The following is a 21929-nucleotide window of genomic DNA, read 5'->3' as shown; positions in this document are numbered from 1 at the left end:
TACGAAGATTTTTTTCAGCGGTATTGTTCTATCCCTTGACTGTTCTGGGAGAAAACAGATACTTCACTGTTCCCCTCACAGTGAATTCTTGAACTGTCTGAAACACTCAGCTAACAATAAAAAACTCTCAAGAGAAAAAGTTCCTTCCCAAACCCATACATCCATCTGGAAGGTAGGCTGCCTGTGAGAGTTGTTGAAAAAAGAAAAGCAGAGGGGCGGGAGGCGGGGGTGCTCTGCTGCTGCGGAGCTAAGAATGAGGTCAGAGTGGGTCAAGGTCTGCCAGGACCCCCGGCGGAGCCGCTGAGGGAGGAAAAGGGCAGGTCTCCACGGCCTCCAGGTGGGAGCCGCGTGAGTAGGCGGAGGGGCCTGTCTGGGCGTCTCCTCCCCTCGCGGGACGTGCGTCTGGGGATCACTCCGGCCCCGCTCCTCCCCGCCGGCGGGGGGAGACGGGGGACAGGAGGCCGTCCCATGCGGCTATAAAGGGCCCTGGGCTTCCACAGTTCGCCTCGGCTCGCCCAGGCGTCCTCTGGCTCCTCTCTCGCCGCTTTCCTCCTGGCTAAAGCTCCTGCGGCCGCTCCGGCTCCACTCGACCCTCTCGGGTCTCGGCTACTCGGGCTGCGGCGGAAGATGGCGGCTCCGGCAGGTCCCCCGGCTGAGGCGGCTGGGACCGAATGCTCTGAGGAGGCGCTAGCCGCCGCTCTGGCGGACGTGCCCGAACTAGCCCGCCTTCTAGAGACAGACCCGTACCTGAAGCCCTACGCTCCGGACTTCCAGCGCAGGTACCGCCCCCGAACTTGGCGCTCTCCCCCATCCCCCCATGACCCCCCCCCCCACCCCCCGCCACGCCTCTGAACCAGGAAGCCCGTCTTCTGGGCTCCCCTGCGGGCCCCGCCCCTCGTCGGCTCCACCCCCGCCGGCCCCGCCCCACACCTTGGTGGGTTGCAGCTTCTGAGCGTGGGCGACGGGTTGAGTCCAGTAATTGGGTTCAGCAGCTTCCGGAGTTGTGGGTTGACAACTCTTACCGCCGGCCTAGAAGCAGAAGCGCTGAATAAACTTTACTCATCCCTGTCTCTTCCTTTCGAATCGGCGGTTTTGCGCTGCTGGGTGTGTGCTTTGGGTGCCAGCCCGCGCGTTTAATTAAACGTGGCACTGCAGGTTTAATGATTCTTCAGTGCACCAGGGTGGTCCTGTGAATTAGCGTGTAAACACCCGGCCTGTGTAACTGCGCTTTAAAAACTTTCTCGTTTATTTAATAGCCAATATTGTGACTTTACATCCAATAAGATTCTTTCAGGCAGCTTCCCCACTCCCCCCACCCCACCCCGTTGTTAATATTGCTCCTCTCAGAGAAGATTAAATGTATCTTGGTCATCTTGGCCCCGCCTTTTTTTTTTAACCCTCTTAATCCGTGTTTGGCATTGTCATCCTGAAGATGGAGAACGTCAAGGAAAGCCAACTTCTAGATGCCGATTTAGTATACTTTTAGCTTATCTCCTCTTATTTTAAAGTTGGTGAGATAATAATTCCAGTAGTCAGCTCAACTTAAAAGGTATAATTTTTAAGACTAAAATAGTTGTTATAGTAGTTATATTTGTGAGATAAGCACATTGTGATTTAATGGTTTCTGCCCTTTTAGCAGAGGCACTTCAAAACTACCATGGCAAGAGTATACCTAGTCATATTTTCAAGTAGAATACTTACTTAATAGTAGTTGGTAGCAAGAAGCAGCATTGGGGGTAATGAAACACAATTGATTGGTGTTTGGAAAAGAAAGTCTTAGGTTGATGACCTGGCACTGTCACTTATTCAGCAACTCAGGGTCCCTTAGGCTAAGACGGTAAGGAGTCTGCCTGCAATGTGGGAGACCCAGGATCCATCCCTGGGTTGGGAAGAGCCCCTGGAGCAGGAAATGGCAACCAACTCCAGTATTCTTGCCTGGAAAAGCCCATTGATGAAGGAGCCTGGCAGTCTACAGTCCGTGAAATCACAAAGAGTCGGACAGGACAGAGCAATTTCACTTTCTTAGGAACAAAAAGTAAGGGACACAGAGTTGAATACACTTTATTCCAGAGCTTGTATAGCCTAATGCATGGGTGCCTGCTAAATCGCTTCAATAGTGTCTGACTCTGTGCGACCCTGTGGACTGTAGCCTGCGACACTTCTCTGTCCATGGAACTCTCCAGGTAACAATACTGGAGTGGGTTGCCATGCCCTCCTCCAAGGGATATTCCTGACCCAGTGATGGAACCCATGTGTCCTATGTCTCCTTCATTGTCAGGTGGGGTCTTTAACACTAGCGCCACCTGGGAGGGCCCTAATGCGGTGAGACTCAAAGGAGTCACCTTGAGTTGTTGCTCAGTTAATCAGATGTTGGGCCTTTATATAAGCCATTTGGGGAACAACCTTGTGAATTGCCTTCCGTTTTTGCAGTAGTGCTTTCAGAGAAATCGAGTATGTAATTATCATTGTTTTATAAGATTAGATATGATTTAGAAATAGAGCAAAAGATGATGGTCAGATTTTTTTGATGTTCTTATTAATAATGACGCTAATTTTCTTAAATGCTTTGTAAAATGACACATAAGACATTTCTAAAAGAAGAGATATGGAAATGTTTTGTCTATGTTTCTTTCTCTGTTAAAAAAAAAAAAAAACACATAGATAAACATCCCTAAGTGTTTCTTTAATGTTCTTTCACTTCAACTCCATTGGGATTGAAGCAGTTTTGATCTGCTTTCATGGTTTGTCAGAACTAATGAGAGGGACAAAGGCCAGAATAAAGACGTGGGGGCAGTCCAGTGTTCTTGATGAAAAAGCTGGTCCAATGGGTCCTTGTGCCTCACTCTGACCTGAATTCTACTTCTGGCCTTGGTTCTGAGTAATTGCCATTTTCCAGCACACTTGTTCCATTTAGGCATATCAAATAGTAATTCAGTGTTTGGCAGCAGTAACTTTAACTTTTAGCATTTGAAGAATAAATAATTTCTCCTTTATAAAGTTTGGTCCTGGTTACTATTCCTGTTTTCTGTTCATTTCTAATCATCCACTCAGGCAGTGTATCTTTGGCCTAACACAAATATACAACCAAACATAGGTGCAAAGTTTGCTTACTAAGCAGTAAAGAAAATTTAGAGTGCAGATAACACCAGTATAACAATGATGGTGGAGGCAGTTTTTCACTGATGGACTGTCTTATTCTTCCCCAATGGCCGTATCTTCATTAGAAAGTCCTCAATATACATTTGTTCTTGCTTACCTTTTCTGTAACTATAAGAATTTTAAATCAAGTGTGATAATTAGTGAAGTACTCTGTGCCATAAAATAAAAATTAGACATTATTTTCTGTGATAGGCTGTATGATGTCTCATTGATTACCTTCTAAGATAGGATTTTCCTTTTGGCTTTCTGCCCTTTTTTTTTTTTCCCCTGTTATTTATATGGCAGTTAGTTGCTGTATCATAATTCAAACATCTTAGTGCTTTAAAACAATGTTTAATTGTTCCCGTGTTACATGCCAGCATGAGTCAGGCTCTCCTCATGGCAGTCATTCAAGGATCTAGGCTGATGAAGCCTTCATTTTGAAACATGTTTCTACAGTGTCAGTGGCAAGGAACAGAGAACATGTTGAACTATGCACTGTTTTCTTACAGCTTTTCCCTAGCACTCAGCTACTTCGGCTGATTCATATATTGGCCAGTGTAAGTCAAATGTGACTTCTCATCGGTGTGGGTGGAACAGAAAACACATTTATGAACAGCAGGATGAACAACCTAGTTGCAGTAATACTTGTCTATATCCTCTGTTTAAGTTTAGATAGTAACTTTTATATATATTATAGTATTGAATCCTTAGAACAGAACTACAAGGCAGGAAGAGTGGGTGCATTTTTTGTCTTTCCTGTTTTACACATGAAGAACCTGAGATCTGGCCCAGTGATGAGTTGTTCTCATGACTCGCTGTAGCTGGAATTAATCTTTCTTTACTGAAACTGTTTCAACCAGTTCATAAAAAAAGACTTCTTGGTAATTTAGCACATATTTCTTTATCTCTAGTATTGGACATTTTGGACCACTTATTAGAGCCTTGAAGCCATGATACTATAGCTTTTGCTCTTCTTCTATTATCTCTAGTGGTTTCTCCTTAGCCTCTTTCAGATTATTAATATAAGAGATTCTCAGGGCTCTTTGTTTCGTTCCTTTGTGTATTTCTATTTTATGATGCATACTTTCCCTAGGCATTCTCATCCATCCCAAGAATTCCATCTGTGTACAGAGGCTGCCCATATCTGTTTTCACCCTAAATCTCCCCTGGTCTTAGTCTTCTGGTCTTACTCTCAGTATCTGTATTTTGATGTACTCTAAGTGTAATACTCAGTGTATATAAAACTGAACTTAGGGTTTTTCATCCCAAGCCTGATTATCCTTTTATACCCTGTCTCCATGTATGGTATTAATTAGTCCTCTCCCCTTTTCCTTTTTGTCTCCAAGTCTAATCAACAGTAGCTCCTAGTTACTTTCAAGTATATGTGGCACTGTATTCCTACTGCTGTCCTCATACTCAAGTTGCTAGTATCTCTAACCTGGTTTATAAAAACAGCTCACAGTTGTTCTGTCTTTTGAAATCTTCTCAACAGTTCCATGGCTCTTACAGTATAGTGTGGTCTGTTTCTCATGACCTAGAAGACTATTATCTGGTCTCTGTTGACTTTTTTAGCATCCATGTACCCTCCTTCTCACTCTGTACCATCTAATCAGAATGGGGCTCAATGTAAACAGGCAGCTGGGATGTCTGCAAACTATTCTATAAGGGGCACCAAAATATCACTAGAATAACTTGAATAGATCGTTACCAAATGTCTAAAGAATATCACTTTGAAGTTTTCCGGAACTTTGTTCTGTCCTGGACACGAGACCATGTTTTGGTCTAGCCGTGGGTCTGGCTATGGCTCTAGTAGTTTATTTCCTCTGCTTGCTGCATACTTTGCTTCTGTCTTGTTAGTGCCTGAACGTGCTTGACGACACAGGCTAGAGATGAATTACACGCCTCTCCTGACCTCTTCTCATCCTCAAACCTTCTTCCCACCTCTTACCTACCACCTTGGAAACCTGCATTGTAAGGATGATCATCCGCTGTAATCCAGTTGTGTTTTTGCTCTTTTGTGTCTCCCACTACATTATTTGCTCCTGTGGGTGGGTACGTTGTCCGTATTCTTGACTCACTGTTATATTCTCAGACTGTAAAAATGGCCTGTAGGAAACAGTATAGTATTTGAATGAACGAATGAATGTCTTCTGCATTTGTTTTTCTCTTTTCTACACCAGTAAGTCTCAGGTCAGCTCACTTTAAGCTAGAAAGATTAGCTAGGATGGATGGACAGAAAAGAAGGGGTAGTTACCAGGAGTTATGTGTCTAGGGTAAAGGAATGTATGTTCAAGTAAAAAGCTAAAAATAACCAGAGAAAATAAAGAAACTTGTTATTAATTAGATATTTCCATACTCCACAGAGACTATGGGTTTAATCACTGAAGGAATATTCAGTTTAAAGAGAGCCTCAGGTCAAATTGCATGCTCAAGAATGGGAGGAGGTTTTTGTGAGCCCAACTGTGTTAAGTATCACAATTACAGTGAACATCCCTATTTTGTTAAAAATGAAAATAACTTTTACACTGGTGTCTAATCAGAATTAGAATATAGATTAGAGTTTGTATATCAGCAGCCACACCAAAAATTGATTCTCACAGTGCAGGAATCTTATATTGTAGCTGAATGGCGCACTTTTCTCTCAGTGTCTAGCCAAGTTGTAGATGTCCATATTCTAGAAGGCAAAAAAGAATCAAAAAATTACCAGTTGTACCTGGCCTGCTCTTCTGTACTGATAGTAGATTCCTTTGTTCTTTGCAGGAAGATCTGTACCAACTCCAGAGTCACTCCTGAATTCTTTATAGTGATGGGCAAGAGGCTCTGACCTCTTCTCATTTTCAAAGTGCCTTAAAATGACTCCATGGAGCATTTGGTCTAGTTTAGGCTCTAAACTAAAGCCTGCTGCACCATCTCTTGAGAATGACTGCTGCACCATCTCTTGAGAGACGACTCAGTGATAACATGTCAGAGGATTCAGTTTGGCTCCCACCAGGCTGACCCCAGTTAATCACTGAGATAATAACACAGACCCTGTGAAATGTGCTATTGTTTTAGATTGATAAGCATATCATGCTGCTTGTATTTTAAAAGCATGTGCTCCACTTGAATTATGCATATAGAGATATTAAAGGAAAACATGAGTGTTTTCATTGGAGAGAACTGCTGCTATCAGGTGGCTTTCATTCTAATGTGACTTTATTATTTCACTGAAGAGTAGATTCTCTTTTTGTATTGATGTCCACTTATCAGTAGAGGCTCACTACTGTTTTGAGTCCAGGTTTTTTTTATCTTAAATCCAAAATCAACCCTATTCTGTTTTGTGTTTAGGGTAACAGGAGCCCAGTATATCGAAAGAAGGCAACAATCCACATCAGACATACGTTATACAATTTACATTCACTAGTTTATTGTGCAATTGGCATTAAGTTATAGTGACTATCCTAATGTAGTGATTTCTATTGTTTAAAAGATCATAATAACTTAGATCCTAAATTTAGTTTCTTCACATGGAATATGGAAAAAAAAAATGAATATATGGCAGAGTGTCCATGTTGCAAAGTGCAAGAGCAAAATGAAGTTGGAATTTTAGCTGTCATGAATGCTAAATAGCTTCAAACTCAAGGGCAAATTAGTCAACCTCTGTGAATCTTAGTTTCTCTCTCAGAAAAATATGAATTGCTCCCACCTCATAGGGGTGTCTTGAGAACGAGGAATATATGTAAAGATAAGCTTCTTTAATCCTATGTCCTGAAATTAACCATCAGATGAAAAACCTGACCAGAAATTCCTCACAGCTCTTTGCTGCTTAACAGCATCTTTACTTTAAGCCTTCTCTTTACCAACAGTGCAATTGTGTGAATGAGGTGAGGAGGTGGTAGTTTTAATCATCATCTAATGGAGAAAGAAAAGAGTATGTTTAAACTTTGATCCCTAACTTGGAGACAAAATCATAAAGCAATTGCCAGTTTACTACAAGCTGAAGGCAAGATGAGTGCTGGGATATAATGAGCACAAAGCTCCCTTTATTGAGTGAGGTAAATGCTTGACTGTAGAAACCTAAAGTCACTCTTCTCTTGATCTTCCTTTTCTGTTTTTTGTCTTCTTTCATGTGACTGCTCAGTGTTCATATTCTTGGGCATCAGTCAGCTGCAGGGAATTTCTTCCTCCTGAACTCTGGACGCTTGGAGGAATGGTCATACCAAGTTTACTAATAGCAGAAACAACTTTGAAAATAAGTAGGAAAATATATATAATAGCAGCTTAAAATTCTGCAAATAAAAGAATAATCTAGTGGAGTCTGAATTTATAATCTATTAATAAGAAAAAATTTAAATTCCATGTCTTACCTTGTCTATCTTATCCTCTCTTTTTTTATCTGATGATTTCAGTTATTTTCAGTATGTTTGAATTTGTGGTATGATACATAAAACAAAGGAATGAAATATTCATGTGTGTTTTAGTAGATCCATTGAGGAATAAATTGTCATTAGATGGTTTCTGGGTATATCCTGTAGGTGATAATCCAAAATGTGATAATCAGAAACCAAGTCTGCATATATATTTCTTATATATGTAACCTTAAAGTTTTTCAAATATTTAGCAAGTGAGAAATATTTCTTTTACTAATAAACTCATATGTTACTCAATATCATCAATGTAATTTATTTTTATTTTCATAAATGATAAGCAACTAGTCACAGGTAGTATTTCATTATGAATAACTGCATAATACAAGTACATTCCCTATTACTGAATGTGATCAAATCAGTTACGTATTTAGGTATATGTAACAGAAATCAAACATGCCCTCAAAGAACAGAAAATCCTATAAACTGTGACTTATGGACATAGAGGTTTATATTTCTCAGAAAGAAAGTGAAGGTAAGTGATTTGGTTCTGAGCATTGATTTGTCATTTATCTTTCCGCTCTACTATCTTTAGCATATGGTTTTTATTTTTACTCTTAGAAGATGGCTGGGCATATCTTGAGACCATACCTATCTTCCTAGCAGGAATACAAACCAACTCACTGCGTCCATTTTAGCCAAGGATGTGTTAGTTTACCTGTAAACTCCATCTCATTCTTTGAGTTTGCAACTTATTAACTAGAGCTGTCCCATGTCATGGCCATCCTTAGCTGAACGTGAGCCTGCAGAATCAATGGGCTTTCCATTGCACACATATTCTCCTGAGAAATGCCTTTGACCTCATCTATCACAACTTCCCTCAGCTCTTTCCTTTGCTCTAGTGAGGAGACCATATCTGGCTAAACATGAAATGTCCCAGTGAGATCGTGCTATAGTTCCCCCATATCATATCTGTGTACAAATCTTTCTGAGCAGAATCCAGGCATTTCTGCTTTGGAGAGAAGTCTATAGCCAAATTCCTCAGAATCACCAGCCTCTGGGGCTTGGCTTTCACTTTGCTCTACCCTATCTGTATTTTTCCAAATTCTTCTCCTGGAACATGTACAGACCTTTGTGCTTGCCTTAGTCTGAGATGAACCTATTTGTTTCACCTCTGTCATCTGGTGCAGTGATTTGGGGAGCACCGCTGTCTTCTCTCTTAAATTTCGTAGGTATTTTACTCTTAAAAATATGAGGATGTTTTGAGAGGAAATGAGTTTGTCAGTTACTAATAATTTTTCCAAGTTCTCTTGGGCTCCCTCAAAAATGATCTGCTTTATTTTTAAGTTATTTGAAGAATATTGTATTTGTGGACCTAAAAGGAAGAAAAGAACTATAAAGATGATAAGTTAGTTCATGCTCAGTCTTCAAACTATGAATTGTCTTTTGTTACCTAACTACATACAAGTTTATGGGCTTTCACACTATTCTTCTAAAAGCTTAAGATGCGTATGCTTTGTTCTTCAGAACATACCTGATACAGACTTGATATATACGTATAGGTTTTATCATCATCGGCATGTTCAGTGTTTCCTCTTTGGCAATAATGAGCAATTTGTGGAAGAATGGGATTCTCCTTTTTTGTCTTAGTAAAGACAGCATAATGATTCCTCTCTGATATCAGAATAGATCAGTAATGTATGTGGGATCATACTAGTTTTTTTTTCTAAGAGGTTATAGGTCTTTTACCCATGATCATTTTATACTGCTATTTGGAGGTCAGGAGTAACTAATGTGTGAGTTACCATTGCTTTTTCATTGTTTTACAGTCTTTTCTCAAGAGGATTGGTGATCTTTCCAGGATTCTAGAGATTCACAACCAATTTCATGTTTGTCATGTCCAAGCTTTTTTCCTTCTCTAGTTCTTATTTTTCAGCATTAATAACCCTTGATATTTTTGTTTGCTTATTTGTGCTTTTGTTTACATGTATGACCATTTCAGTTGGCAGTGCTCTTTTAGTTGTGTAAATTGCGCTTGCTAGTGATAGGAGTGGGTGAAGTGAATGAGTCCCTTTTTGCTTCACTTCCCGAAAATGCCCTTATTGAAAACTGTGTGCTATCCATGTAGTATTAAGGAAACCTCTACTCAGAACTACAACACATAAGCAGGAAATACAGAGAAATAAGAATGCTATCAAAACTGAAGTTGGTTATAGTAGGTTTAAGGTAACTTTAGAGTTAGAGGACAGTAAAAAATACAGGGTGAATTGTGTTAGACTGGATTTAAAAATTATGTCAAAATAATTATAGACCACAGGAAATTGCAAAAATTGTACAGAGCAGGTTCCTGTCCTAATAGCCAAGCTTGCCCCAGTGGTAATATGTTGCTTAACTGTATTGCAGTTTCAAAACCAGGAAATTGATGTCGATACAATCTGCAGACCTTATTTAGTTTTCAACAGTCTTTACATATACTTCTGTGCAGTTTTATCACAAGTATACATTCATATAACTGGCACTACAATGAAGATACAGAGCCATTCCATCACCACAAAGGAGCTCTACATTCATTTATAGTTAAACTACTCCCACTCCCTCCATCCCTAAACTCTGGCAATTACTAATCTGTTTTATCTCTCTCTACTATTTTTCATTTTTTGAATGTTATATGAATTAAATCATAGAATACATGATCTTTGAAATTGACTTTTTTTTCACTCAGAATATGCCTTTGAGATCCATTCAAATTGCATATATCAGTAGTTTGTTTCTTTTTGTCACTGAATAGTATTCAGTTGAATGGGTTTACCACAGTTAATCCATTTACCTGTTGAAGGACATTAGGATTATTTCCAGTTTTTGGCTATTAAAAATATTGCAGTAAAGCTAAGATATATATATTATATTTGGATGTCATTTCTTTGGGAGAACTATGTAGGAGTATAATTGTTGGGTCCTTTGGCAAATGGAGAAGGAAATGGCAACCCACTCCAGTATTCTTGCCTGGAGAATCCCAGGGATGGAGGAGCCTGACAGTTCTTCTATAGTCCATGGAGTCACGTAGAGTTGGATGTAACCTAGCAACTGAACAACAACAATAGAAAATGTAGGTTTACGTTTGTATGAAATTGCCCAACTATTTGTCATGGCATCTGTATCATTTTGTATTCCCACCAGAACTGTATGAGGGAACTAGTTCATTGCATCCTTCCCAGCATTTGGTAATAACACTTTAAAAAATATTAGCTTTTATATTATGTTTGTAGTGATAGGCCAGTGTAGTTTTAATTTGCATTTTTCTAATAGTTGATGATGTTGAAAGTCTTTTACAGTGTTATTTGCCATTTGTGTATCCTTTTTGGTGAAATGTCTCTTTCCATCTTTAGTCCATTTTCTAACTGGATTGGTCTTTCTTTTTTTTTTAACCTTTGAATTTTGAAACTTCTTTACACATTCTAGATACAATTCCACTGTCAGATACTTGTTTTGGAGGTATTTTATCCTCGACTGTAACTTTGCCTTTTCATCTTAACAGTGTCTTTCACAGATAAAAGTTTACAATTTTGATGAAATCTGTTTATTGATTTTGTTTTGTTGTGTGGGTTGTGCTTGTGCTGTCACCTGTAAGATTTCTTTGTCTAGCCCTAGGATCTGAAGATTTCCTCTGATGTTTTCTGTTAGAAGTTTTATTGTTTTACATTTTACATTTGATCCATTTTGAGTTTAATTTTTGCTTAAGGTTTGAAGGGATTTTTTAAAAAATTCCTTTTTAAGGAATCACTTTCATCTTTAAACTCTGACAGACATATTGGGGAGCCACCTGATCAAAAAAAAATAGCCTTTAGTTAGGTCTCACTGAAATATATAAATGATGACAATTTTTATGTATACTCTGGATTATTAAAAGCAGTGGGAACTAATTAACCTGTCAGTTTTCTTATTTCTAAGATCTTGTTTTAACTTTTGGTTATTATCATATGGCAGCCCCTCAAACTTTAGGAAGCAGGAGAAAAATAATTCATGAAAGATAATAATAATTTATCCTCAAGTAGTTACTTGAGAATTTTTATGGTTTTTAATTTGCATATTTTTTGTCATTTTATAGCATTATCCTATTGATTTAGATTCCAAACACATATAGATATTACTCTATACAGATAGGATTTGTAATCTTAATTTTAATTTTCACAGTTTTTCTTATTTCATGTCTTCTACTTAGAACCTGCTCATTTGTCAGTATCATATTTTTCAGTTCTGTATTATTAAAATATTGCTTTGAGAAATATTTTATTCATTCAATGTGTCTGTTTACTTGACTTCAATCACAGGTAAATTTCCAAAATTTTATGTTATACTCTTATTTGTAGAAATGAATTTGTTAAATCTTAACAAAGGTAATGCTAATATTAATATTTCCCAAGATTAGTTGCTTTTTACTGGCTGAAATTAGCCTTTGGTTTTATTTCAGTCTTAATATTTATTTTGATATTTATCAGGATTCATTGTGCTATTAATAATCAGAAATCTGAGCATGTCAGTTTCCAAACAAATTGGTTACATGTTATGAGATGAAATATAACATCTTGTTTGTTAGTACATTTATTTTACAAAATTTATGAATAAGATAGCTAAAAATTTACCCACTTTAACAGAAAAGTGGAACTTCTGAGAATATGTACATTCTGCAGTGATTACTAGCTACGATGGGTCTGAGGCACTAAACATCCAAAAGAGATTTATGAAAACTCTGTTGATAGATAATAAATAGACATCATCATTGTCATGATAATTTTTATTACAATGCATGTAAACATCATTTTATGTGCACTGAGCCTGAGGTTCTGCACTTTTAAGAAGCTTCCAGTTGATGGTTTTGAACTGTGGTATTGGAGAAGACTCTTGAGTCCCTTGGACTGCAAGGAAATCAGTCAGTAACTCCTAAAGGAAATCGGTCTTGAATATTAATTGGAAAGACATACTGAAGCTCCAATACTTTGGCCACCTGATGCAGAAAACTGACTCATTAGAAAAGATCCTGTTTGCTGGGAAAGATTGAAGGCAAGAGGAGAAGGGGCTGACAGAGGATGAGCACCACTGACTCGATGGATATGAGTTTGAGCAAGTTCCAGGAGTTGGCGATGGACAGGGAAGCCTGGCGTGCTGCAGTTCATGGGGTCACAAAGAGTCGGACACGACTGAGTGACTAAACTGAATAGATGGTGTTGATGCTGCTGTTAATCAGATGGTATTTTGAGGAGTGATACAAGGTGTGGTCCCATCTTTAGTTCAAAACTGAGTTTTGTCATGGGCCAAATTAGTTTTAAGCAAATATTCTAGGTTTTTGAAAATAATTAATCCATATATACTAGTATTGGGCTTCCCAGGTGGTGCTAGTGGTAAAGAACCCACCTACCAATGCAGGAGACTTAAGAGACATGCGTTCCATTCCTGGTTTGGGAGGATCCCCTGGAGGAGGGCATGGCAACCCACTCCAGTATTCTTGCCTGGAGAATCCCATGGACAGAGGAGCCTGGAGGGCTGCAGTCCATAGGGTCGCACAAAGTTGGACAAGACTGAATTGACTTTAGCATGCACGCATGCATACGAGTATTGTTAATCAGATTTTTATTTCAATGGTTATAATGGTTTTCTAACTTATTTTCAGTAAAAGTGATTTTATTTTAGTATCAAAGTTACTTTTCTTACATCTTACCATGAATTTCACACTGCATAGGGGTCTCTAGGATAAGATAGATATGGTGATCACATAAAGAAAATTATTCTCCACATATATTTTTCCAGGATATACATGGATATATGAGTTATAGGCTTGTCGGCTTAATTTTCTATTTAACAAACCAATTTTTGCTATCGTCTGTGTCCCAGGCATTTTTCTATATGATAGTGGAGCAAATAAAAGATATACTTCCTACTTGATGAGGGGCTTCCCTGGTGGCTCAGATGTAAAGTATCCATGTGCAGTGGAAGGGTTGTGGCAGAAGACACAGTTTCGATCCCTGTGTAGGGAAGATCCCCTGGAGGAGGAAATCACAACCCGCTCCAGTATTCTTGCTTGGAGAATCCCCATGGATAGAGGGGCCTGGCAGGCTACAGTCCATGGGGTTGCAGAGTTGGACATGACTAAGCACACACCTCATCATACTTGATGGGACCCTTAGTTGAAGAGATTATAAGTAAACACAATTATAGACGATATTTGTGCATAAAATGCATTGTAAGACAAAACCGTGTCCTGTTCTATTAAGAAAGGAGAATACATAGCGCAAAGGAGTTCATTTGAATTACCTTAAGTACCTGAAATTATTTCTTTATAAAGAGAGGACTTAGTCTTCAATGTGGACAAAGTCTAAGGGACTCGTTTTTTGGAAAGAGTCACAGGATATGATAGTTAAGATATTAAATTAAAGCTACAGTTGGTCCTCAGAGTCTGCAGGTTCCACATCTGAAGATTCAACCAACCATGATTCAAAATATTTGGGAATAAAAAAATTCCAGAAAGTTCCAAAAAGCAAAACTTGGAACTTGCTTTGTGCTGGCAATTATTTACATAGCATTTACATTGTGTTTACAACTATTTACATATTTATGTTGTATTAGGTATTATAAGTAATCTAGAAATGGCTTAAAATGTGTAGGAGGAAGTGTATAGGTTGTATGCAAATGCTACATGCTACACCATTTTATATAAAGGAAGTGAGCATCTGTGGATTTAGGTATCTGTAGGGAGTAGGGGAAATTGGTCCTGGAACCACTCCTGTGTGGATACTGAAGGATGACTGCATAATGAATTATAATTTGACTTCACACATTTTTGTTGCTTTTAAGTGGAAGTTTATTTGCAAAAATGGTTCAGTTGCAGAATGTGCTTGTGTAAGAATTGCTACATTGTGTAAGAACTGAGGCCTCTGAAATAGTTTATAAATCATATTTGATAACATAACGGTATGTTTCTTTGTAGCAGATAATCCCATTTTGGAAGGGATGGTGGACTATTTTTAGAGGCAATAAGGCAGTTCCTAAGTAAGTTAAGGACACCTATTCCTGAATAAGTCAGAGGGACATTTTGATGAGTATCACCCAGTCAGGAAGGTGGCACAAATGCAGATGAACACTGAATGACTCTGCCTGACCCCATCATAAGTGTCTCATCTAGATCAGCCCTATCCAATAGAAATATAATATGAACCATACATGTAATTTAAAATTTTCTATTCACCACATTAAAATGGTAAAAAGAAACATATAAAATTAATTTTTATAATATATATTATTTAACCCAGTGTATTCAAAATATACTGTTTCAGCATTAAAAAATTACTGATGAAATATTTCACATTTGTTTTTCATACTAAGTCTTTGGAATGTGATGTGTTTTTTGCATTTATAGCACATCTCAATTGGAACTAACCATATTTTGAGCGCTCAGTAACCACATATGGGTAGTGACTGCCATATTATAGAGTGCAGCCTTAGGTTATATATTTCAAAGAGGAGCTTTTTATGATAAGAGTTGGTATGACCCAAAAGACACTGAAGGGGAAGATTAAGAAGGGAGAAAGATGCGATCAGTCCTGTGTTCATGGTAGCAGAAACAAGTAGACCTGGAGAGATTTTAATTTAGCCTGAGACTTGGAGTCAGAAATTATTGACTGGTAACTTTTTCTTTTTAATACTTGAAAAAAGATAAATGGATGGTGGCCTAAATGTTAACATGGAGATATGCCACATACTAAACCCTGGGGGTGTTTACGTAGCCATATTTCCCCCAGATTATTTGGCATGCCTTGTCCACCTGGCCCTTTTCATTTAAGTGATTGCTTATTTGTGTTATGTTTTCATATGTTAAATGCATTACTTCCGTACCATGACAGACAACACACACATACACACACACACACACGACAGAACAAAAACCTGGGTCAACCAAGGTAAATGTAGTCTTTCTTGATGAAGTAACTGAGATCAGGTGGCTCCTCTATGCTCTAATTGTCCTAGACCTTTTGGGATATGCAGCCTCACTTTGACTCAGTCCAAGTAACAGCTGTTCCTAATTTCCTTGTCCTGAGAATCTTGCTTATGTGTAGTGACTCATTATGACTTGCATTATTCCTGAGTTGGTCTCTACTTAGAAGAGAAGAGGGTTGGAAGGATTGGTCCTTGATCACTTTTCAAAGTAATGACAATATTGTGGGTGTTTGTGTGCATGAACACATATATGTTTTGGGTTTTATGCACCTTTCTTCACAGCTTGCTTTAGTTTCCTCTAGATGATAGTTTCTTCAGCCTTCATACTTTTCACTCATTTTGTACCTACTCACTTTGCATACTTAATAGTGACCCTTGTAATAGTAGCTAAAAACATTCCTGTTTATGAGTGTATCTGCCCTCATGAGCGGTCAGATTCTCTCTGTGGAATACTATTTTCCATCTAGCTCAGACTTCTGTTTTCCACAGTGTAGCTGCGCAGAACTTGCTGACTCACTGAGCATCCCTGGGATGCTGGCTGTCTGTTTTGAATTTAAGAAGAGAAGAATATGTTGAGGGAACGCATTATTGCCTTTTAGTGTTTTCCATGGAGCTTAGAGTAGAGGTTTGCATGCCAGGGGTGCTTTGCAAATAGATATTGACTGGGGGTCTAGCCCAGCTTGTTCTGTAATATTAGAAATATAGAAATATTTATTGCCATAGTTGTTGGAGGGTCCCTAGAAACGTTTGAAAGTAATTCTTCTATCATGTAGTGGCCTGTGGTGGGCATAACCTTTCTCACATACAGCTTAACCTTTCTCGTGTCTAATACTACTCGTGAAGAAGATTGTAATTGTGCATTGTGCTTTTATCAGGCTGCTGTTCCCAATGCAGTTAGCGTAATTTTTCATTTCCTAACAGTCCTCGGGCAATTCTGTTTAACATGCTTTCTATTTCAGAACACTCTGCTATTTAAAAAACTTCTTTTGCCTCAGGCCCAACATGCTTTTCCAGCCAGGCCACTAATAATTTCTATCCTTGCTGGCTTCATTCACCTTCACTGGTAACATTCTATATAGATTTGCTGGGAATGTCTTTTTGTGTGTGTGTTTACTGCATAGCAAATGCTGAGATAACTGTGCCTTCTATTTGTCGATGTTGCTGTGGCTCACACAATTATTATTTCATTTTTATTACTAAGGGGGCAACATACCTTGTTTTTAATTTTATTTCAGATCTGTTTTAGTTTTCTAGATTGTAAGCCAGACTTCTCTTAATAAATAGAATTCTAACTTTCCACCTGAAGTTTTAAAGTCATCCACAAAATTTCCTTGAACAGTATTCATGCTAGAATAAGAGACTGTTTTACTGATAAATAAAAGACATTCAGTTTCACTTAACAGTTTCACTTAATAGGCAGCACGTTCTTTGGTATTCTAAAAGTGAATGAAACAAATTTCCTGGATTGCCTTCCCAAATGATCAAGAATTAGGCTTGATTTTGGCTTGAGATATGATAGCATTTTAAGCTGAGAAGAAGCTATCTTGGGTCTGAATCCTGTAAGAAAGAAATTCTCCTGAGGGATTTAGGTTTTAATGGGGAAAGTCTGGTAAACAGAGGCATATAAGAGAAAGCCATTGTTCTCTTATCATTAGCTGATAATGGCTTGCACTGAGATTTTGAAACATTTGTAATAAGATGAAGGCTTTCAAGACATTCTAGGAATTATATGTATAGAGAGATTCAGGGTTAAAATAAAATGAGAACTCTAGCCATGCTATCAATATGTATTATACATTTGTATATATCATATATATGTGTGCATTTGTGTGTATATAGAAATGGCTTTTATATCATGTCTTGTCTGAGTTGAAATAAAAGTTTTCCCATTCACTGAGCTGATATCTGTATACAAACATGAGAGAAAATGGGGATTTTCCTCTCTTGGGGGATAGTCAGCATAGTGTTAAAAATGAGAAAGGAAGAATACTTCTTTTTTGGGTTATGGTTTGCATTTTAAAATTCATTGCTGTTCCTCTCAACTTCCATCTGTGTTGGCATTTGGGAATCTTGTCGTTGCTCTTTCTCAAGTGGAGTGGAAAAGCTTAGAACAGAATTTACACGTTTAAATACAACCGAGGCTCGATCACATCATGATTCATTCCAGGTCTGAATACATTTTCTTAGGCTTAAAAAAATCCAACATTTTATTGAACAAAATATTTCTCAAACTTGTAATGCTGCTGACTATGATACATTATTAGCAGTCGATTTTGCACTAATGGGAAGTTCAGGCGGAAAATACAATGATAGTATTAAAATTTTAGGCACTTAATATTTTATGACATCAAAACGATGTTTTCATATAGATATATTGTTAGTTAATTGCAATTTATTATTACCATTGTGGTTTTATTTTACTTTACTGTTTAAGGTTCAGTTATAACCTAGTAACAATGAGAATAAGCCATAAACAGCCAGATTGGGTTGCTACATGACTTTTGTTGGCTCTGTGCTCTATTTTTTTTTTTTTTTAACTTTCTCTGATTTTTTTTTTAATCCCAGTCTCTTAGCATTTTCTTGTGTGTGTTTGTGTGTGTGCATGTGTCTGTGTGTGAGAATAATTGGCTGAATAATTAGTGGCCTGGACCTCTATTCAGTGACTAGTCAGGTTTGGCTGATAAATTGCTGCCTTGGTCAGTGTGGACTGCTATAACAGAGTACTATAGATTGGGTGGCTTCAACAGGAGAAATTTATTTCTCACAGTTCTGGAGGCTGGAAAGGCCAAGATCAAGTCACTCTTGCTGGTTTAGAGCTGTCTGTCTTCTCCTTGTATCCTCACCTGGCAGAGAGAGAAGGAAAGAGGAAGCAAGCTCTTTCTAATCTCTTCTTATAAAGACAGTAATCCCATTCATGAGAGCGCCACAGTCCTGACCTAATCACATCCCTAAAACTCCACCTCCTGATACCATCACATTGGGGTTAGGGTTTTGACATGTGAATTTGAGGGCCACACAAACATGGTCTTTAATGATTCTCTAAGATTTTTTCTAGTTCTGTTTGTGATGGATTCTTTTAGAGAAAAAATAGTTTTTAGATTTTAAACAAATTGTGTGGGTGTGCATGTATTTTCCAACACTTTTAGGCAATGTAATAGAAGTTCATTGTGATTTCCCAATGAAGCCATCAGACTTGTGATCATTTAATAGTAAACTCAATTTCAATGATGAGGACTATATGATTAAAATTAGGAAGTAGTAGATTTTTTTTGGGGGGTCATTAAATTTAAGTACTGGGAAAGGTGAAATATAAATAGCACAAGTTTCCCCAAATTTGTTATCTTCAAATTGGGAAGACTGGAACCATTGAATGTTCCAGGGTTCTTGGGAATTAAAGCAGAGGCCTGGTTATAGACACATATAAGTCATTTATTGAGTAGAATGGGAAGAAATCATTGTACTGTTTTTTTTTTTTTTTCCTCAACTGGAAGTAATTATAATGATTTCTTTTTTTGGAGAAAAATAATGTGTGTGAGGTTCATATAAGAGCTGAGAAGGAAAAAATATTAAGAGCATTTATTGCATTTTAGGGGGCTTCCCAGGTGGTGCTAGTAGTCAAGAACCAGCCTGCCAATGCAGGAGACTTAAGAGACATGGGTTCGATCCCTGGGTTGGGAAGATCCCCTGGAGGAGGGCATAGCAACCCACTTCGGTTTTCTTGCCTGGAGAATCCCATGGACAGAGGAGCCTGGCAGGCTACAGTCCATAGGGTCGCACATGGTTGTATACGACTGAAGTGACTCAGCATGCATGCACGCACTGCATTTTAGATTTTCTTACAAGAATCAACCATAAATACAATGCTTACTCCAGACAGGAGGAATACAAGTGGTTGTCATACCAACAATTGAGCATTCATTTTAATAATGTTTTAGACAAGACTCAAAGGCATTTCTTTTCATCTTCCTCGTTGCCTCATCATCAGAAATCTGCAGGCATCCTTATAAAGAATGAAAGGCTGAAAATAGTTTATACTTGATTTCTTTATGTTGCCTTGTGATGTTTCTGTGTGGCACTATATAGTAGAATTGGTGTATGGCATTGGAAAAGACTCTAATGCTGGGAGGGATTAGGGGCACGAGGAGAAGGGGACGACAGAGGATGAGATGGCTGGATGGCATCACTGACTCGATGGACGTGAGTCTGAGTGAACTCCAGGAGATGGTGATGGACAGGGAGGCCTGGCGTGCTGCGATTCATGGGGTCGCAAAGAGTCGGTCACGACGGAGCGACTGAACTGAACTGAACTGAACTGAACTGAGTGAGTCTATTGTTTCCCTGGTGGTTCAGATGGTACAGAATCTGCCTGCAATGTGGGCGACTCAGGTTCAATCCCTGGGTCAGGAAGATCCCTTGGAGCAGGGAATGGGAACCCACTCCAGTGAGCCTATTAGAAAAGAAAGTCTTTGTTTCCTGAGTGAATGAATTCATGAAGAGTAGAGATCCTAATACACTTATTAGATATTAGCCATGTTTTCACAGTAACCGAGTCTTTTTATCTGAGCCAAGTATCCTGTTTTCCTTCCTCCTGTTTGCTTTCTCTGCTTCCATTTTGTTCTTTGGCCATTAATTGATCTTCTGGCTGGTCAGCCAGTTAGAAGTCAAGTGATATTGAGAAGAGGTGCTAATAACTTAGTGTTATACTCTTATATTTGGGGCTTCCCAGGTGGCACTAGTGGTAAAGAACCCGCTTGCCAATGCAGGAGGCACAGGAGAAGTGGATTTGATCCCTGGGCTGGGAAGATCCCTTGGAGAAGGGTATGGCAATCCACTCCAGCATTTTTGCCTTGGAGAATCCCATGGACAGAGGAGCCTGGTGGGTTACAGTCCATGGGGTCACACAGAGTTGGACACCCCTGAAGGGACTTAGCACACAGCATACATACTCTTATATAGTACATCTGTGCTAAGTTACTTCAGTCATGTCCGACTCTTTGTGTCCCTGTGAACTGTAGCCCGCCAGGCTCCTGTGTCCTTGGGACTCTCCAGGCAAGAATAATGGAGTGGTTTGCCATGCCCTTCTCCGGGGAATCTTCCCAACTCAGGGGTTGAACCCACTTCTCTTATGCCTTCTGCATTTGCAGGAGGATTCTTTACCACTAGTGCTACCTGGGAAGCCCATTTTTATATTATATATATATATGTGAACGATGGTGTTTGCAGGATGATCCAAGGTCAGTCAATTGAGAATTTAGGAGGGTTTAAGCTGTGAGATTTCCCTGCTGGCTCAGACAGTAAAGCATCTGTCTATAATGTGGGAGACCATGGTTCAATCCCTGGGTTGGGAAGATCCGCTGGAGAAGGAAATGGCAATCCACTCCAATACTATTGCCTGGAAAATCCCATGGACAGAGGAGCCTGGTAGGCTACAGTCCATGGGGTCGCAAAGAGTTGTACATGACTGAGCGACTTGACTTACACTTACACTTAAGTCATGGAAGGGAAAAGTTTTCCTTTTTTTAACTGATGTCCACTCATAAGAAATGTTGGTTCTTAAAAAGCCAAAACAAAACATAAAACCCTTCACAAAGACAAAACAAATTAATGGACTACCAGGTCATTTGTTGGAGACCACCTAACTTTTAATTACAGTTGACTCTTGAAGAGGGGCTTCCCAGGTGGTCCTAGTGGTAAAGAACCTGCCCACCAATGCATAAGACATAAGAGATGCAGGTTTGATCCCTGGGTCAGGAAGATTCCCTGGAGAAGGGCACGGCAACCCACTCTAGTGTTCTTGCCTGGAGAATCCCATGGACAGGGGAGCCTGGTGGGCTACAGTCCATGGGGTTACAAAGAATTGGACATGACTGAAGTGATGTAGCTCGCACGCCAGACTCTTGAAGAACACAGGTTTGAGCCACGTTGGTACACTTGCATGTGGATCTCTTTCACAAGTAAATACTCTATTACTACATGATTGGAGACTTGTTGAAATCACAAAGGAAACCTGTATATAACGAAACTGCATATAGGGAGGGCCAGCTGTAAGTCATATACTGACTTTCCTATGTGTGGAGGGTGGGGACCCCTAGCCCCACTGTGCTGTTCAATGGTGAACTGCAAATACACTAGGTGGAAGAGAATTGTGGTGGTGGTGGTGGTTTAGTCAATAAGTCGTATCTGACTCTTGCCACCCCATGGACTGTAGCCCCGAAGGCTCCTCTGTCCATGGGATTCTCCAGGCAAGAATACTGGAATGGGTGAAGAGAATTGTAATTAAGCAAAATTGCTGCAGTCGCTAGCCAAAAGCCACATCACAAGGCCTGGATTGACAATTTTAAGAGAAAGCTTTAGTCGTTAAGAGGTTTTGCTTTCTTTCTTTAAGAATACAAATAGCCAAGAACCCAGTCTCTGGATCTTTTGTGGATCTTGTTAAAATGCAGATGCAGTAGGTCT

General features: G+C 39.1%; 1 protein-coding gene across 1 annotated transcript in view; it reads left to right on the top strand.

Annotated features, from left to right (window-relative positions):
• Positions 1–411: 411 nt before the first annotated feature.
• Positions 412–21929, top strand: part of GBE1 (1,4-alpha-glucan branching enzyme 1) — a 307124-nt gene continuing 285606 nt past the window's right edge. Inside the window, exon 1 of the mRNA XM_004002835.5 lies at positions 412–779. Within this exon, the coding sequence (XP_004002884.2) occupies positions 628–779 (152 nt within the window). The 5' untranslated portion in view covers positions 412–627. The remainder of the gene's footprint in view (positions 780–21929) is intronic.

Source organism: Ovis aries, chromosome 1, assembly GCF_016772045.2.
Source record: "Ovis aries strain OAR_USU_Benz2616 breed Rambouillet chromosome 1, ARS-UI_Ramb_v3.0, whole genome shotgun sequence".
Taxonomy (NCBI): Eukaryota; Metazoa; Chordata; class Mammalia; order Artiodactyla; family Bovidae; genus Ovis; species Ovis aries.
This window is presented reverse-complemented; position numbering and strand designations above follow the sequence as displayed.